The sequence below is a fragment of the Camellia sinensis genome, chromosome 15 (genome assembly GCF_055761805.1).
Source record: "Camellia sinensis isolate YWXY chromosome 15, ASM5576180v1, whole genome shotgun sequence".
NCBI lineage: Eukaryota > Viridiplantae > Streptophyta > Magnoliopsida > Ericales > Theaceae > Camellia > Camellia sinensis.
Genome location: NC_138975.1, coordinates 47,791,141 through 47,810,508, shown reverse-complemented (window position 1 = coordinate 47,810,508; position 19,368 = coordinate 47,791,141). Strand labels below are relative to the sequence as shown.

At 31.4% G+C, this 19,368-nt stretch overlaps 1 protein-coding gene across 1 annotated transcript in view; it reads right to left on the bottom strand.

The window, feature by feature from the left end:
* Nucleotides 1–19,368, bottom strand: part of LOC114273419 (very-long-chain aldehyde decarbonylase CER3) — a 28,909-nt gene that overhangs the window by 5,566 nt on the left and 3,975 nt on the right. The window contains exons 4-6 of the mRNA XM_028215201.2: nucleotides 14,142–14,361; nucleotides 11,488–11,615; nucleotides 107–363 (exon numbers count right to left, since the gene is read on the bottom strand). Of these exons, the coding sequence (XP_028071002.2) occupies nucleotides 107–363; nucleotides 11,488–11,615; nucleotides 14,142–14,361 (605 nt within the window). The remainder of the gene's footprint in view (nucleotides 1–106; nucleotides 364–11,487; nucleotides 11,616–14,141; nucleotides 14,362–19,368) is intronic.

Below are 19,368 nucleotides of genomic sequence, written 5' to 3'. Positions count from 1 at the left end.
AAAATTTCTACTCAAATCCATATTTCAAACACAATCTAACGGTTGATTTCAAAAAGGAATAGCAAGGGAGTGTGAGGAGTTGGGGTGGTGGGCTTAGGAGGAATACCTGAAAACCATACCTGGGAACAACCCAGGACTCGAGAAGGCTGCCTCGGAGGGTGTAGAAATAGAGCAAGAAAGTCTTGGACTGGGCCCACATAGCAAGCATGACCAAGAAAGTGAAAGGCCACATTGGTATCAAGAAAGGTTGTACTCTGTATGGGACCGACCCAAATGACCTGAATACGAATGGCACATGCATTGCCTGCATTACGTCCACCACATGTACTAGGAACACAAATTCAGGCACTCTTCCTTTTTTACCTTCACATCAATAAATAAAACATAAATAAAATAAATTACTATATTAAATAATATCACCCATAAAAACTACTTGCACAGAAAATATGCGTTTACGCATATTTTCTGTGCAAGTAGCACAACTATAAAAATAAATAAATAAATAAATAAATAAATATTAGCATGGTTAAGTATTTTTTGTTTCTAAATCTTGCTGTTTCAAAATACTCTTTTGCGTTGCATCATGCGATAATTTTGAAATATGAAAATATCCAAACATAATTATGTTGTTGAGAGTATTTTTCAAACAAAAATAAAAATAAAAATATTTTTGAATAGAAGACTCCTGTGAGATTAATTGAAAAAATTATTAAATACTCTCCTAGTATCATATGATATTGTTTATGTAATAATATCCTGGATAATTGAAAAACTTCAATAGTTCATTATTTATTTCTCAATTATTTATGTAAGATGAATGATTTGTCCATGTACTAATGATTAATTACACAATTAGCAGACAAAGTGAACTTTCTACATTTAAGGCACCTAAAAGGTGTATGTATCACGGGTGATTATTCGGTAGTTTGGGAGTACGATCACGTGATACTCTATAGTAATATGATTGTAATAGAAGGTGGAGGTTATGTTGGGTGGTTGAGGAATATGAGAAGGCATAGTGAATGGTAATTGATGAAAGTGTATAGTTATGTGATACTACAAGACTATTATGGCCTTGTTTGGAAAGTTGGCTATTTTAGTAGGCTATTTTAGTAAGCTAAATTTTTTGTATGTGGGAAGATGATTAAATTTTTTTGTAGTTAGATATAATATTTGTGAGAGAAAAAAGTGAAATAATTAAAGATTTGACATGACATTTTGTCTTATTAACTATTTTAACTTCTTCTTCTTCTTCTTTTTCTTCTTTTTATTTATTTATTTATTTTTAACCCCCAAAAAGCCAAAACTTAACTTGCCAAACACCAATTATATTTTCCATGTATCACATAACGCAACAAACCTCATTTATTGACGAGTTGCAACAAACCTCATTTAAGTCATTGATTTGAATTGGATTTTTTTAGCCCCAAAGTCTTAGAATTAATCACATCAATTTAATTCTAGACAACTCAATAATTGACCTAAGTTATTGGTTGTTAATAATTGCGTATTTGTTAAGAAGAGCTCTTATTAATTGCTAAGGATGCATTAAATATATTTAACTACCTTCATTATCATAGAAAATAGAGAAAATTATAAATATATTTGCTAGAAATTACCCTTTTCTTTAATTCCTTCTATTTTAACATTATATATTTTTGATAATGGATTTTGTTTTTAACATTTTTTTATCATAAAAGTAAATGTCTTTTATTTTTAAATAAAATTTTGTGGAGTTTTTTTTTTTAAATTTCTAAATGCCATGTATTTTCAATCATAATTAAATTATATGGTGTAAAGAAAATGGACATATAATTTTCGTATTTTTTTAAAAAAATTGTTTGATATGTCCTCTATTTTTTTTTTCAATTTTTAGATTCATTTTCTTTACCCCATATAATTTAATTATGATTGAAAATAAAGAGCATTTAAAATTTTTTTAAAAAAATCCACAAAATGTTATTTAAAAATAAAAGGCATTTATTTTTATGATAAAAAAATGTTTTAAAAAAAGCAAACTCTATTATAAAAGTATATATACCATTAAATAGAAGAAATTAAAGAAAAATGTAGTCTAGTCTCTAACAAAATATATTTATACTAGTATTTCTTTTTGGCTATGATAGTGGAGGTAGTTAAATATATTAAATGCATCCTTGTTAACAAAACCCATTAGAATTTATGACTTTTGTTAACATGTGTCTTATATTGGTGGTGCTATATGCATTAATTGATATATCAGTTAGTATACCAACATATGTTATGATATTATTTTAAAAAAATAATGTTATATGTGATAATTGATATACCAATTAATGTCCTAACATATGATGTGACATAATTTCAGATATTTTGAATATTTATAATTTGTATAATAGGTGAAATTAGTAATAATGTCATAACATATGTTGGTACATTAGTTAATATACTAATTGGTGCATGTGGCAACACCGATTTTTAAAATTATGACACTACCTATTATATAAATTACAAAGACTCAAAACCTATAAAATTATATTATATTATTTATTAATACACTAATTGATATACTAATTAATACAAATAACATTATTCGTTCGGTATATATTGAGAACGACATTAAATGGGTACAGTTACGCCCATTTGTATATAAAGTAGTAAAAACTTTTAAACAATTAAAGAATAAATAATTTTTTCTACATAGAGACCAAAATACCCTCTTTGTATTTTTTCTCAATTTCACTCATTAATTTCCCACCTGTTATTTTATTTTATTATAATTACATATATATATATATATATTTTAATTTGTAACACATACAATAATTATGTAATTCTAAAGAAAGTATTTTTATTTATTTAACTTATTAATTTTTGAAATCACTGAAATACTTTTTTATTTTTTGTTGTAATTTATAACATCAATGGATTATTATAGCATTAATGGATGAATACCTAATTGTAAATAAAATTCATCAATCCATTTCAAGAAATTATTTCAGCTTAAATGAGCCTTTAAATAGAGAAAGCACTATTATTTTGTGTGATTTATAAATCTAATTTTTATTTATAATGAAACATTAATATTTTTTATTTTTTATTCAAGAAGGTACTACCATTTTATATTTTTATAAATTATTGAATTTCGGTATTGCAAAAGTAAGGACATTTTTGTTTATGTAGAAAAATATCTAGTTTTTGAAAATCACCATATATATTTCTATTTGAGTTTTACTTGTTGTTTGTGATGTCCTAAATAAGTGCACTTTTTATCTTTTTGGACTTAAAAATTGAGGAAAAAAATATGGATGGTTGGGTTAACTTTTTGACTTTTTATGAAAAAATTGTATAAAGAAGTGTGTAGGAGAAGATTAGAAGTGAAAAGTCGACAGTCGTACAATTTGTGGGGACGAATTGATGGTAAGAAATTATTGGCTAATTTTTAGACATTGCACTGAACGGTTTTATTCGGCCCAAGGGGGCCATCACGGGTCCCATTTTGATAATCTGAATCGTTCAATACGTAGAACTCGTCAAGTACTATATGGTTATAAAAAATCACGTTGATGGATATCGATAGCTATCTGATCATATGTGTTTTTTTTCAATCGTTAATTATAACACCATTTATTTTTTTTTATACAAAATTGATTTGATCATATAGTTATTGATATCCGATCAATGTGATTTTTTATAGACATATAGTCCTCGACAATTTCTACACATGTAGCAGTTCAGATTATCAAAACGGGACCCGTGATGGCTCCCATGAGCCGAACAGCAGTGTGTGAAAATTGCACCAAACTATGCAATTTTTCCTTTCAAACACAGCACAAGCTTCACGGGTGAAGATGATGAGTTGTACGGCTGTGTGAATTGATGTGTGAAAAATTATTTTTTTAATTTTTTTTAGATGAATAGTGATAACTTTTTAACTTTTTGAGTAATTTTTTTTAACTTTTTGTCTTTTTTAGTAGATCCCAAAATGTATCCCAAGTACACATGTTAACAATATCCATAATTTATTAATCCACAACACTACAAATCTAAATTTATTAAATCAGAATTTATTCAAAAAAATGAATAAATGGTCCATATTCATTTTACTCATGAACTCTATACTTTAATAATTTAATTTTCACCATACAAATATATTCTGAATAAATTATGAATTGATGAGGTGGATTCATATAATTTTTTATTTATTAATTGACATGTCTTAGTGTGTATATAAGCAATTGATATTTGCCATATTTTTAACTCTTTTGCCAAGTTAAAAGTATCTCATCTATTTTCTAGTCATTTTTTTCCCTCCGTACTTAAGTCATTTTTTGAATTATAAATTAGTAGAAAAAGCTGTATAAAATATTTTGACATAATTACTCAATAGAGAGTAAAAAAAGCTTTGGTGTGCACCCCTTCAAAGATATATATCATATCCACCATATCATAAATAGACGTAATTTTAACATAAAATACGTAATCTCGTCACAAATTAGTATAAAAAAATGTCTAAAATTTTTTGGTTCATGTTATAAAAGTTTGTGACTTGGTTATAACAATTTTTGTTACACCAATTTATGATGAAGTTATGCATTTTGTGGTTAATGTTAAGAATTTTTGTAATAAAATTATGCAAATTTATAATAAGATGCATAGGCATAATTTTTAATTAAGTCAAGTCATATACTAAAAAATTAGACCTAAGGAACCAACTTGAACCAATCCGAATTAGGATGGACCTAGAGGGGGTGATCGCCCCTTACGAATTCAATAACATTTTTTATTGCAGTAATATTAGTCAAAATTACCTACATATTAAAGAGACTCGTTCCCAAGTTTTTCTTTTTTTAGAAATTTTAAGTGAATGCTGCTCTATATCTAAGAAACATAAAAATCAAAATGTAACATTAAAAAAAGAGTTAATTACATAAAAGTTCTATTTAGCAAAACTGAAGATATTATCAAATTTTCTAATTTTAAAACTAAAAATATTATCAATTGTGCATAGTAATGTTCCAGCTAATTGTTTCACTAACAGATGAAAAAAAAACAAAGCATGAGATTATACGTTTTTGCCCTTCTACTTGTTGATTTGATTCAACTATCTAATAAAATCAAGAACATTATCAATTTTTTCATTTTAAATTTTTTTTCTTCAGTTTTGCATATCAATATTCTATCATCATGCTCGTTTATAGACACAAAATTTTTAATTTTGCACAAAAAAATAATTCAGTTTTTTCAATTTCTATTTTTATTTTTTTGCACATATATATATATATATATTAGTTTTTTCAATTTGAAAGTTGATGTTTTAAAGTTTTGAAAATCAAAATATATGTCAAATCATCATATTCCTTTATAGATGATGAATAATCATTGTTCGAAGGTAATTCTGCTTATTAAAAATGTAATGGGACTTAAAGGTCCAAAAAATCTTAGTTAAGGCTTAATGGAGTATAAATTTATAAATTAAGACTTATGTGTAAATACCCCTTAAAAAAATGAAAAAAATTAATTTCTTATAACTAGTGTTAATAACAAGTCCAAGTTTCTAAACAAAAGAATAAGGTATCAGTTAATTACTTAATCAGGTTCATTGAGAAATATATTGTAAGAAATTTTAATATCAATTCTATTATAGATATTTTTAATAACATGAAAGAGTATCGAGTATTACAACTCAAAATGTCTCACTTTACTATATAGATTGTTTTATAGTTTCTATTTTTTAAACTAATTGTGAATACAAAAACACATGTAATTTATATATATTTTCACTTTTTACACTAGTAGAAATTGATATTATTGTTCATACTTTATTTTTAAAAAATTTGTTAGGACATATATGTTTGCCTCCCTTATATGAAAATACTGAGTCCATCCCTAAATCTGAAGTTTTTCAAGTTTGGGTTAGCTCACTTCCACCTCTTGACCTGTTTGATTTTAAATCCGAACAAACTCATTGTACTTCGTCAAACCCATAAAGAGACATGAGGCACCTGTTAGTGTATCATTATCATTATGTTAGTGTAGCATTATCTTTGTGTAGTGTAGCATTATGTTAGTGTAGCATTATGTTAGTGTAGTGTAGCATTATGTTAGTGTAGTGTTATTTAATTGTTCATAGGCATCCAAGGCATCCTCTATAAATAGAGTGCCTTCTTTGTGTAAATGAAATATACAACTTATAGAAACAATTGTGTCTCTCTCTCTTTCTCTATTCGCTCATCTCTATCTTCTCTTACTTTCTCCAATTATTATTTCATGGTATCAGAGCACAGTGTTACATTTCTGGCATTTTGCAATTTTGGTGTTTAGTCCCATCCACAGCGGCACTACATCAAACCACTCGGAATTTCCTCACGATTCCAACGGCACCAAGCCCAGCCTCAGAAAACCTTTCACGCGCCCATACGCGTCGCCAGTGTCCACTGCGCGTCACCATTTCCGCCACCACTCTCACACGTGCCCGCACGCGCCATCCGTTGTCTCTCCCGTACGCCGCACCTGCTACTGTGCGCCTCTCGTGCGCCGTTTCACTACTGTGCACCCGCGTGCGCCGAATCCGCTACCGTGCGCCGCGTCTGCGTCTGCCGCTACCGTGCACCGCCGCTTCCTGCTAACGTGTTCCTTCCTGCACTCTGCTAACGTGCGCCGCTGACATATTTGCTGACATCATCTCTGTCCAGCATACCTTTCCTGGCTATTTTCGACCTTCCGGACTCACTGGTACACTCTGTTTTACCTAATTTTGCTCCTACAGGTCTATCATATTACTTTAAACCCTATTCAACTAGTATTATGGATCGTCATGATGCCTCCCATCCTATTTCCGTTATTTTGAATGGTTCAAACTATGTTCTGTGGGCCCAAGCCATGTCCTCCTTCCTAAAAGGGAAGAAGCTCTGGCGAATTGTCACCGGGGATGTGACTAAACCGGTGAAAGACAGTGACACTAATGAAACTACTGTTCCTACTGCTACATTTGAAGACCGACTTGAGGAATGGGACAGTAAGAATTACCAAATCATTACCTGGTTTCGTAATACCTCTGTTACATCTATCAGTCTTCAGTTTGGTCGCTTTCAGCTTGACTCTGTAACTACTCCTGCAAAAGACATCTGGGATTTCTTGAAAGAACGATACCAGACTACTGGTCTTGCCCACCAATATCAACTTCAGAACCAACTTCACCGCATGCGCCAAGAATCCACTCAGTCCATTAATGACTTCCTTTCTCAAATGTACTCTGTTTGGGATCAGCTTGCTCTTTCAGAACCAACTTGGCATACCCCCGAAGATGCTGTTTTATTTACTATCTATCGCAACCAGCAAAGGTTGGTGCATTTTCTTATGGCTCTTACTTCCTCCTTTGAGCCCGTACGTGCCTCTCTGCTTCATCGCCATCCATTGCCCACTCTTGAACAAGCAATTTCTGAGTTGCTATCAGAGGAGACGCGTCTCGGTACTCTCCAAACTCATCATGTGGACTTTGTTCTGGCCACTCCTCCGTACCGGCCATCATTTACCCAACGGACCACTGCTTGCCTCTATTGTCAGAATCGGGGTCTTCCTTCAACCCATCTCCTGGTCAATTGCCCCGTCAGATCCTGCCGCTACTGCAACAAACTTGGTCCTGGTCATCTGCAACAGGATTGTTTTCGCAATCCATCCCGATCATCGTCCAATAGCCACTCCTCTCGCGGTGGCTCTGCCCGGGGAAGCTTTCATCGTTCCGGGAATCAGTCTCATCACACTGCTACTACTGCTTCTAGGAATCAGCCTCATCCCACTGCTGCTGCTGCTTCCAGGAATCAGTCTCCCCACACTGATGCTGTCACCTCTGCGGGGTTCTCTGAGTCGTCTGCTCCGTCTACCCCTCGCTTTTCTCCAACGGATGTAGAGGCCATGCTCAAACAACTTCTCTCCCCATCTGGTACACCTCCTCCTACTGCTTTGTCTGTAATCCCAGGTAACTCTTCTTGGTATTTTGACTCTGCCTGTTGTAATCATATGACCTCCAGTTCTACTATCTTTTCTTCCTTCTCTTCATCTCCTCATATTCCCTCAATACATACTGCTGATGGTTCCCTTATGTCTGTCCGTCATGTTGGTACTGTTTCCACCTCTTCTTTATCTATCCCTCAAGTTTATCATATCCCTGCTCTTACCTTAAACCTTATTTCCATTGGTCAATTATGTGAACTTGGTCTAACTGTCACATTTTCTGCTACTGATTGTTTGGTACAGGACCCTCAGACGGGGCAGACTATTGGGATCGGCCGTAAGCATGGACGTCTCTATGAACTCATTCACCTTCATGTTCCTGCCTCTCCTCCGATTGCTGCTCCTACATCTACTTCCTCATTATCTCCCTTTCATCTTTGGCATTGTCGTTTAGGGCATATTTCTGTTAATCGCTTACGGTCTTTGGTTTCTAGTGGACAGTTGGGTCATGTAATTCCCGATAATTTCGATTGTATCCCCTGTCAACTTGCCAAACAACCTGCTTTATCATTTAATAAAAGTACTTCAGTTTCCCTTGCACCTTTTGATCTTATCCATTCTGATATTTGGGGGCCCTCCCCTACTACTACTATGGGGGGATCCCGCTATTTTGTTGTCTTTATTGATGATTTTTCCCGGTTTACTTGGCTTTTTCTCATGAAAACTAGGTCTGAACTTAAACACATTTATTATAGATTTGCCCAAATGGTCCACACCCAATTCTCCAAAACCATCAAAATTTTTCGCTCTGACAATGCTATGGAATATCGGGATTCTGATTTCCTTTCCTTTCTTCAGCATCATGGTACACTGCCTCATCGTTCTTGTGCTGGCACGTCCCAGCAAAATGGCCGTGCTGAACGGAAACATAGGCATATTCTTGACACTACTCGCGCCCTTCTTCTCTCTTCTTCCTGCCCTGAAAACTTTTGGGGGGAAGCTGCCCTCACTGCTGTTTACACTATCAACTGTGCTCCTTCTCCTGTCATCCATAATCAAACTCCCTTTGAACGTCTACATGGCACTCCCCCTCCTTACGCCAATCTCCGGGTTTTTGGCTCTGCCTGCTTTGTTCTACTTCAATCCCATGAACACACCAAGCTTGAACCTCGTTCTCGTCTTTGTTGCTTTCTTGGGTATGGAATTGAACATAAAGGCTTTCGCTGTTGGGATCCTCTCTCTAAACGTCTTCGTATCTCCCGCCATGTCGTTTTCTGGGAGCACCAAATGTTTTCCTCGCTATCCTCTTTTCACTTACCCGCACTCTCCACTACTGTACTGTTTACTAATCCTTCTGTAGATCTTTTCTCTGCTGATTTTGATACAGGTTCCTCCTCCATCGAGACGCCCTTGCTCACTCCTGATCCTGTCCAGCCTGTTCTCCCTGAAGGTCTACCTCTTATTGCCACACCTCCTTCTCCACCGGTTCTTCCTCCCACCGATCCTCCTACGGGTCGACCACGCCGGGTAACTCAACCTCCTATCCATCTTCGTGATTATATTGTTGGATCTGCTGCCTTCTCTACTTATGAACCTACCTCCTATCGTGAGGCTTGTACTAATCCTCTTTGGCAACAAGCTATGACCGATGAACTACAGGCCTTGGACAAAGCTCATACTTGGGATCTTGTTGATCTTCCTCCTGGCAAGACTGCCATTGGCTGCAAATGGGTTTACAAAATCAAAACACATTCTGATGGCTCTATTGAACGCTACAAAGCTCGTTTTGTTGCCAAGGGTTTCAACCAGGAATATGGTATTGATTATGAGGAGACATTCTCTCCTGTTGCCCGGCTAACCTCTGTTCGCAGTTTACTTGCTGTTGCTACTGCTCGCCACTGGGGGCTCTTTCAGATGGATGTCAAAAATGCTTTCCTCAATGGTCATCTTATTGAGGAGGTCTACATGCAACCTCCACCTGGGTCCACTTTTCCCCCTCATCAGGTTTGCAAACTACAGCGTGCTCTCTATGGCCTCAAGCAAGCACCTCGTGCTTGGTTTGCTACGTTCAGTTCTACCAATCATGATTTTGGGTTCACCTCTAGCTCCTATGACTCTGCTCTTTTTATCCGGACTACTTCTCATGGTACCACTCTTCTTCTTCTGTATGTGGATGATATGATTATCACTGGTAATGATGAAGCTGGTATTCTCCACCTCAAACAGTTTCTCCACCACCAGTTTGAGATGAAGGACCTTGGTACTCTTAACTACTTCTTAGGCCTTGAAGTCTCTCATGATTCTACTGGTTCCTATTTGTCCCAGGCCAAATATGCATCCGATCTTCTGGCTCGTGCTGGTCTGACTGATTGCAAAACTACCTCTACTCCAGTCGATCCTCAGATTCGTCTCACTCCTCTTGATGGGACTCTTCTCTCTGATGCTACTCTTTATCGCCAACTCGTCGGCAGCCTTGTCTATCTCACAGTAACTCGTCCTGACATTGCCTATGCTGTTCACATTGTCAGTCAGTACATGTCGGCTCCTCGCACTCCCCACTATACTGCTCTACTCCGCATCCTTCGCTACCTCAAAGGCACTCTGTTCCATGGTCTTCACTTCTCTGCTTCCTCCTCTCTTGAACTGCGTGCATTTTCCGATGCTGATTGGGCTGGGGATCCTACGGATCGACGCTCCACCACGGGATTCTGCTTCTTCTTAGGGGACTCTCTTCTTGCTTGGCGTAGCAAAAAACAATCCCTCACTGCCCGCTCTAGCACCGAAGCTGAATACCGAGCTCTTGCTGATACTACTCAGGAACTTCTCTGGCTTCGCTGGCTCCTTGCTGATATGAGTGTTTCTTCTTCTGATCCTACCCCTCTCTATTGTGACAATCAGAGTGCCATTCAGATTGCTCACAATGATGTTTTTCATGATCGCACCAAACATATTGAGATTGATTGTCATTTCATTCGCCAGCATGTTACCTGTGGTACTGTTCGTCTTTTCCCTATCGCTTCCGTCGATCAACCCGCTGATATCTTCACTAAGGCTCATCCTCCTGGCCGCTTCAATGATCTTGTTTCCAAACTCAACTTGGTTGATGCTTTCCCTCCTTGAGTTTGCGGGGGGATGTTAGTGTATCATTATCATTATGTTAGTGTAGTGCATTATGTTAGTGTATCATTATCATTATGTTAGTGTAGTGCATTATGTTAGTGTAGCATTATCTTTGTGTAGTGTAGCATTATGTTAGTGTAGCATTATGTTAGTGTAGTGTAGCATTATGTTAGTGTAGCATTATAGCATTATGTTAGTGTAGTGTTATTTAATTGTTCATAGGCATCCAAGGCATCCTCTATAAATAGAGTGCCTTCTTTGTGTAAATGAAATATACAACTTATAGAAACAATTGTGTCTCTCTCTCTCTCTCTCTCTATTCGCTCATCTCTATCTTCTCTTACTTTCTCCAATTATTATTTCACAAAACAAAGAAATTAAAATTAAGAAAAATAAATAAATAAAGAGATAAAAAAATAGTTTGATGTTGCTCACCTGCAGCTGAACTAATTTCTTTGTGAATATGCCAAGAATGGCGGTTGATGGTGTTCCCCAGCGCATCATAGAGAGGCATAAAGAGGCAGAAATTGGTTCCCATCTCTGTGTGGTGCAAGCTGTGGTATCTATACATTAAAAAAAAAAAAAAAACCTATAAATTTAATGACATTATGTTTGAGTACCAATAAGTTATATATTGCCACAATTCATTTCTACATGGAAAAAAAAATTGCTAGATTTTATAGATTCACCAAATAGGGAGATTGATATCATATTTTGGAATCCATTTAGTCTTTTCAGGTATGTAATGGCTCATTTGTCCCTACATTGAATTGTTACATTTGGAGAGTTACGTTGGAGTGATATGTTTGAAAAAAATACACTAAAGAGTTTTTTAGTATGTTAGTGTTACATTGGAAAAGTATACTAAAGAGTCTTTTTGTGTGTAATGCTGGAGGAGTTTTTAATATGTTACGTTGAAGGAGTGTTACATTTGTGAAAAGTACATTAAAGAGTTTTTTTTAGTATAGTGTGTTAAATTGAAGTGTTACGTTGAATGAGTTTTTCAATGTATTACATTGGAGGAGTATTACGTTTGTAAAAAGTACACAAAGAAATTTTTTAGTGTTTTACGTTGTGAAAAGTGCATTAAAAAGTTTTTTAGTGTATTGCGTTAGAATGTTGCAATGTTACGTTTGGAAAAAGTGCACAAATGAGTTTTTTTGTGTGTTCCGTTGGAGTAGTCTTTTAGTGTGTTCCATTGGAAGAGTGTTACTTCTTTGAAAAATACACTAAGGAGTTTTTTAGTGTGTTATGTTGTTACATTGGAGTAACGAAAACGTGATTCAAAACTTGTATCCAACTTTCCTAAGATGGCGTGCCCTAATGAGGAAGGGAAGACACGTCTACTAAATCATATCAAAATTTAAAATAGAATCTCACGGTAAGGTTGTCAAAAAAACAAAACCTATCAGTGTATTAGAAAATCTATGATACTATTTGAAGTAATTGATTCCCATATGGGATTTTTTGATAATTTTTCCTTTAAAATAAATGATTTGGAGACTAATTATTTAAGAAAAATAACTCAAATTTAGATATGATAGCTTCTTTTTATTATTATTATTATTTTTTATTTTTATTTAGGATGATGTGCCATGATGTATATTTTTTGCAAATGATATCGTGTTAATGGATGAGACTAGGGAATGAGTTAACACTAAGCTGAAGATGTGGAGAGAAATACTTGAATCTAAAGAGTTTATGATAAGCAGAACAATGACTGAGTACATGGAGTGTGATTTTAGCAACAGTAACAATGGAAGTAGAGGAAAAGTGAAGATTGAAGACTAAGAACTACCTAATAGTGAACATTTTCGTTATTTAGGATTGATTATTACAATGGTATGGGAGATTGGAGCAGATGTGGTCCGTAGAATTAAGGTAGGGTGGCTTAAGTGAAGGAGTGTGTTTGGGATACTATGTGATAAACAAGTACCCACTAGAATTAAAAAAAAAGTTTTATAGAACGGTTATTAGACCAACAATGTTGTATGGAACGGAATGTTAGACAATTAAAGAATAACATGTAGATAAGATGAGTGTTACTGAGATGAGGATGCTAAGGTGAATATGTGGTAAGACTAGAAAAGATAAAATTAGGAATTAGTATATTTGTTAATGGATAGAGCAGAACTAATAGAAAATAAGCTGAGAGAGAATAGATTGAAATGGTTTGGTCATCTACAACGGAGACTAACAGAGACAGTAGTGAAGAGATGTGATACAGTGATAGTATATGGAAGTGTTAGGGGAAGGGACATACCGAAATTGATGTGGGCGAGTGTAGTAAATAGAGATATGAATTTCTTTAATTTAACTAACCATATGGCCATTGATAGAGTCGAGTGGAGAAGAAAAATTCATATAGCCGATCTAATTTAATGAGACTTAAGGCTTGATTTGGTTTAATTTAGATTGGTTAGCTTCTTCTTTTATTTTTTTATTTTTTATGATAATGATTTAAATATGATAATTTAAAATTATCATAATAAAATATCTCTTCACTATACTCTATTTTCTTCTTCACTTGCTCAATATATCTATAACATCCAACTCTCTTATGTTTTTATAAAAATTAATCTCCCATCCTTAAAAGAATTGAACAGTGCAATCCAGGCCTATGGTCCTCAACGAGCCATACTTTAATGATTTAATTCATTGAATTTTAGATTTTTATGTGCAGATTATCCATAAAAAAAAAAAAAAATTAGATTGTTGACATTTGTAGCACTTGATTTCATCACATTTGTCATGGTAAAAAGGATTAGTTTATTTTCAAAATCATACTTGTTGTCTATTATACACATAAAATTAAAAATAATAATAGTAATAATAATAATAATAAATTAACAAATTAAACCATCAGTGAGAGCCACGAGACCTGATTGATTATTTGCAATCCATCTATGGAAATGAATAAAGATTAATATTACTGTTATGTTTGAATTATGAATTAATGAAAAAATAAAAAATAAAATAAATATAAATAAAATATATAAGTTTATGTTTTTTCATTTTTTTTTTCCAATTTTAAATTATTATTCAAATTCAAAATCCAAACACAAATTAGAAAATAAATAGATACTTACGTGGGAGTGTAGATGAAGTATCTTACAAGTGGGAAGGCATCGAATAGCTGATGAGGAATGATTTCAACATTGCAATGCCCCAAACATCTTAGGAAATCGAAGATCAAAACATGGCCATAGATCATGCTTATCGATCCAAACCCTACAAGGATAGTCCCAATGATGGGCAACCCTACAATCACACACATCAATATGTGTTCCAGAAAGGTAGCATACCCAGCTGCACCATACACAAAATGCACAACCATGAATTATTAGTCACTAAATCTATATTTACAAAACCTTACATTTTTTAAAGGGCAAATTATATTGTTGGTATTTACATGATACTTCTTGTATTATTACCGTCTTTATAATTTCAATTAGTTTGATTTTAAGTTTTAATTTTAAATTTTGTATAAATTTGGTCCAATTGATAAAAATAATTATCTTTCTAAAATATATACATAATAACAATTAGAATTGTCGGAAAAAAAAATTGTCACTAAATTGGTCGAGGTTAACTCATTAAGTTAAACAAATTTATAATTTTGCATACGAAAGCATAACACATGTTTTTCATGTTCATGTGTGTATTTTCTATTTTTTTTTTTTAAAATAGCAATTGTAATTAATTGAATTAAATTGAGATAAAATCATAAATTAAGGATTAAAATTGGGTAAATTGAAATTATAGAGACCAAAATGATACAAGGGTCAAAATAAAGAAACTAACAGTGCAAGTTATGACATTTGTGGAGTCAATTACCATAAATGTCATAACTAAATCATTTTTAATTATAACAAAAAATAAAATAATGTACCATAAACAAACACCACATTAGGTATAACCAAAATAATAAGGGTAATTCTTGGTTGTGCAACCCTATTTACTTATGTATTTTTGTGACTTGAGTTACAAACTTTTGTTATGTTTTATGGGTTAACTTAAGCGATTTGTGTTAAGTTACCTGATTTTATGAGGTAACTTACAGATATTTGTGAAAACTTACGTCAAGTTGTGATTTTTTAAATTTTTATGAGTTAACTTACGTAAATTTGTGTTTAAATTATTCTATTTTGTAAGATAACTTACGTGTGTTTGTTAAAATTTACACAAATTATATATGCCCTTGCATAAACACTTTCCAAATAATAATGGCACTAGTTCATAATCAACAGTACAATAAATTATAACTAATAACTATAATGAACTATAACTAAATCATAAGTAATACATAACTAATAGCATAATAAATCATAATAAAAAATCGCAAATGTCAAACATATGGTACACATTTTGGGGTGTTTATTATTGTTGAATTAAATATTAAGGTGATGTCAAAGTTATATGTTAGAGATCCAACTTTCGTTTCATTTAGGATTTTATTTTAGTTTTTGAACATGGTGAGAAATCACTATTACTCCAAATAAATAAAAAATAAAAATGAGAGTGAAATTACACAAGATAAAAAAATAAAAATAAAACAGGTGGTAAAGAGTGTGGAGAAATAAATGAAAGAAAAATAATATAAAATTTATAAGAAATTTTTAGCAAAATTAACACAAATAGCAATGATCTTTTTAAAACAAAAAAAGGAAAAATAGAAGAGAAAATAAAAAAGAAAAAAGAAAAGCAAAGAAAAGAAAAGAAGAGGAGATATAATTAATTCAAAACTCAGTTTTGGTTTTGGAGTTTTTTAAAACGGTTTTTGAGTTTTCTATTTATATTTAATGATTTTTACTGGTTTTTCTTTCTTTTAATATTTTGATCAAATTTTATTACATTTTAGAGATATTTAATCTAAATACACTTAAAAAGTACAAATTATATATAAAAAGATTACTAATACAAAAAATCAACATATTTTTGTATTTAAAAAGTGAATGTATGTTTGTCCAAAACCCCAATAGAAATTATATATATATATATATATATATATTTAATTTCTTTGTAATTGGACACAATTTTGAAGGGTAAAATTGAAAACGTAATTAAATTATTTGATGATGTCAACATTTTTTTTGTCATTTTTTTAAATGATATCAAAGGGTTTTGGATAAAGGAGGTATATACAATCAACAGTAATTACATGAATAATAAAAAGAAAAAATAGAAATTGTATTTTCTGTTTTTTTTTTACAATAAAGTAACAGAAGAGGGAATCAATAATAAAAAATTAAACCTCTAGGGAGGTTTTTATCATTTCACAAACCTTAGGAAAGGTTTTTGCAATTTGATTAAACATCGGGAGAGGTTAGTGTAGTTGAAAACTAAAACTCAAAGGATAGTTTTGTCATTTCAAACACTTTAAGGGGATGTTTCTACATTTCATTAAATCTCAGAGGAAGTCAATACAATTCAAAACTAAATTTCAGGAAAGCTATAAGTCATTTCAAAAAATTTGGGGGATGTTTTTGTAATTTTATTAAACATTAATGGAAGTAAATACAATTTACACTTAAAATTATTTTCTCATGAATTTTAAAATATTTTATGAAATTACCGCTATTTTCTATTTTTCTCTTAAAAAATTGAGTAGAAACACATAGGCTAATCCTTATGTGGTCCACCAATTGAATAGAAACACATAGGCTAATCCTTATGTGGTCCACCACTGAATCTCAGACATTAAACATGAGTCTATGAGGTGGTCCAGCACTTGGCCCACTGTGATAGCAACTTGCTAACAAAGGAATCTTTAAAACTTAAAAAAAAATAAAAAAATAAAAAAAAAAATAAAAATTAATTAATTTTAATAATAATAAAAAAATCATTAACTTGTTTGTTATCGACTACAGAAAATTAAAAGTCATATCAATTTTTTTATTTACAATTTTTTTTTATAACAATTCTTTAAATACATTAGTCTTTTTAATTTATTTTATTTTTAAAATAGTAAATAAGCCAATCCCAATTCCACTTTAAGTTTTGTTTGGTTCATGGATTTGAAAAGATATTTTTTATTTTCAAAAAATAAAAATTATAAAGTTGATATGAATGAAATAATACGTATTTTGCATATGTTTTTCTTTTGTCTTTTCAAATTCTTATCTAAACTCATATACCAAGGGAACAAAACCCAACGTAATAAAGTTGCAAGTTTATTTTCATGCAAATGGGACGACCTTAGCCCTCGTTTGGCATGAGACTAAAATGAGATTGTGGTCTAAAATAGTTATAAAAAGATAAAATAAAATAAGAAGTCAACAAAATAAAATATTATATTCAAATCATAATCATTTTATATTTTTTTCATAAATATAAAAAAAAATCAAAAAATTTAACCCAAATAAAATTTTTTAGCAACAAAATAAAATAACTAAAAAATTAAAAAACCAATCGACTTTCCAACCCAACCCTTAGTCTTGAGATTGAGCAGTTTGGGACCTGACCCACTACCCACTCAAGTTTTTTAAAAAAAGACATATCTTTCTTTTTTAAATTTTTGGTAAGTATGAGCATGTCATATGAGGTTTTAAGTTCCACACCTCTATCTAAAAAAAAGTATCACAAAAAAAAAAAAAAAAAAAAAAAAACGGAAGTAAAATTTTGAATTTAAAAATAAATAAATGGAATATACATTTATATATAAATGGTTGCTAGAGTAACCATTCAGTACACAAAATCCCAATTTTCTTGTTGTATTTAATGCATATTTTTTTTCCTTTTTTTATGATGACTCGGAAACTTCAAATGCCGAGCCCTTTAGACCCGACCCTCCAAGCCAATCTGGGGGAGGATGTCAACGAACCCATCCCACACTCCCAATTTTAATCAAGGGCTATAAAGAGCCTAGTAAAATCTAATATGTTCTTGACAATATGATAAAATAGAAATTTCCAAGCTTTAAAAATTCAATTATACTCAGAAAATTCAATTATCTTGAATCTATTATATTTTTTAATTAGCCTATCATCCGTGCTATGCACGGGACAATTATATATATTTATATTTGTTTTAGATTTTTTTTAATATATAAATTATGTTTTTTAAGATTTTTTATAAAAATAATTTAACAATCTTATCACTAACCATAGTGCATAAAAAAAGTTGAAAATGGTACTGCAGTAACTATACACAGATTGTATCTATAATTATTTGTATGAGAAGATTTTAAATATTGATCAGGAGATTTTGACCAAATCAATATATGCAGGCATGTGGATTGAAAAAAAGTTAATAAATGCTGATTAGGAGATTTTGACCAAATCAATAAATGCTATTTTTTTCTTTTTTTTTTAATAAAAAATTTAGAAAATTTAGATTGGAATATTGAAGCTCCCACAGGCCTTGGGGTTAAAAATCCTATTTTCCTTAAAAACCCTATTGAGTGTTTATATTTATCTAACTTCAATCATATTAAAAAAATAAAATTATAAACAAAAGGAGATAACTTCAATCATACAAATCACATTTTTTTTAATGCTATCTAACGACAATCACATTTTTCTCATAATAAAAAAAATAATTCAAAAAAGGACCATTAAAATAGTAAATAAAAAGATTATTTAGAAACATTGAACAAACGACAATCACATTTTTCTTTTTGTGAGTGTTTATGTTTATCTAACTTCAATCATATTAAAAAAATAAAATTATAAATAAAAGGAGATAACTTCAATCATACAAATTACAATTTTTTTAATGCTATCTAACTACAATGACATTTTTCTCATAATAAAAAAATAATTTTAAAAAATAACCATTAAAATAGTAAATAAAAAAGATTATTTAGAACCACTGAACAAACTACAATCACATTTTTCTTTCTGTGAGTATTTATGTTTATCTAACTTCAATCATATTAAAAAATAAAATTATAAACAAAAGAAGATAACTTCAATCATACAAATCACAATTTTTTTAATGCTATCTAATTATCATCAATAATTAAAAAAATTAATCATAAATTAAGTCAATTGATAATTAAAAAACACAATAATTTATTTTCCAAAAAACATAGTGAGTTAAAAAGATCAATTATAATTTTTTTGGTCAAAATACAATCTAATCATCATCAATAATTGGTACATTATGTGATCCTAATGAGTACAATCCATTTTGTTTTTCAAAAAACACAGTGAGTTAAAAATCAAATCACAAATAAAGTGAATTGATAGTTAAAAAAACATAATAATTTTTTTTTCAAAAAACACAGTGAGTTAAAAAAATTAATTACAATTTTTTTTTTAAAATACAATCTAATCATTATCAATAATTGGTATTTTAAAAATCAAATCAGAA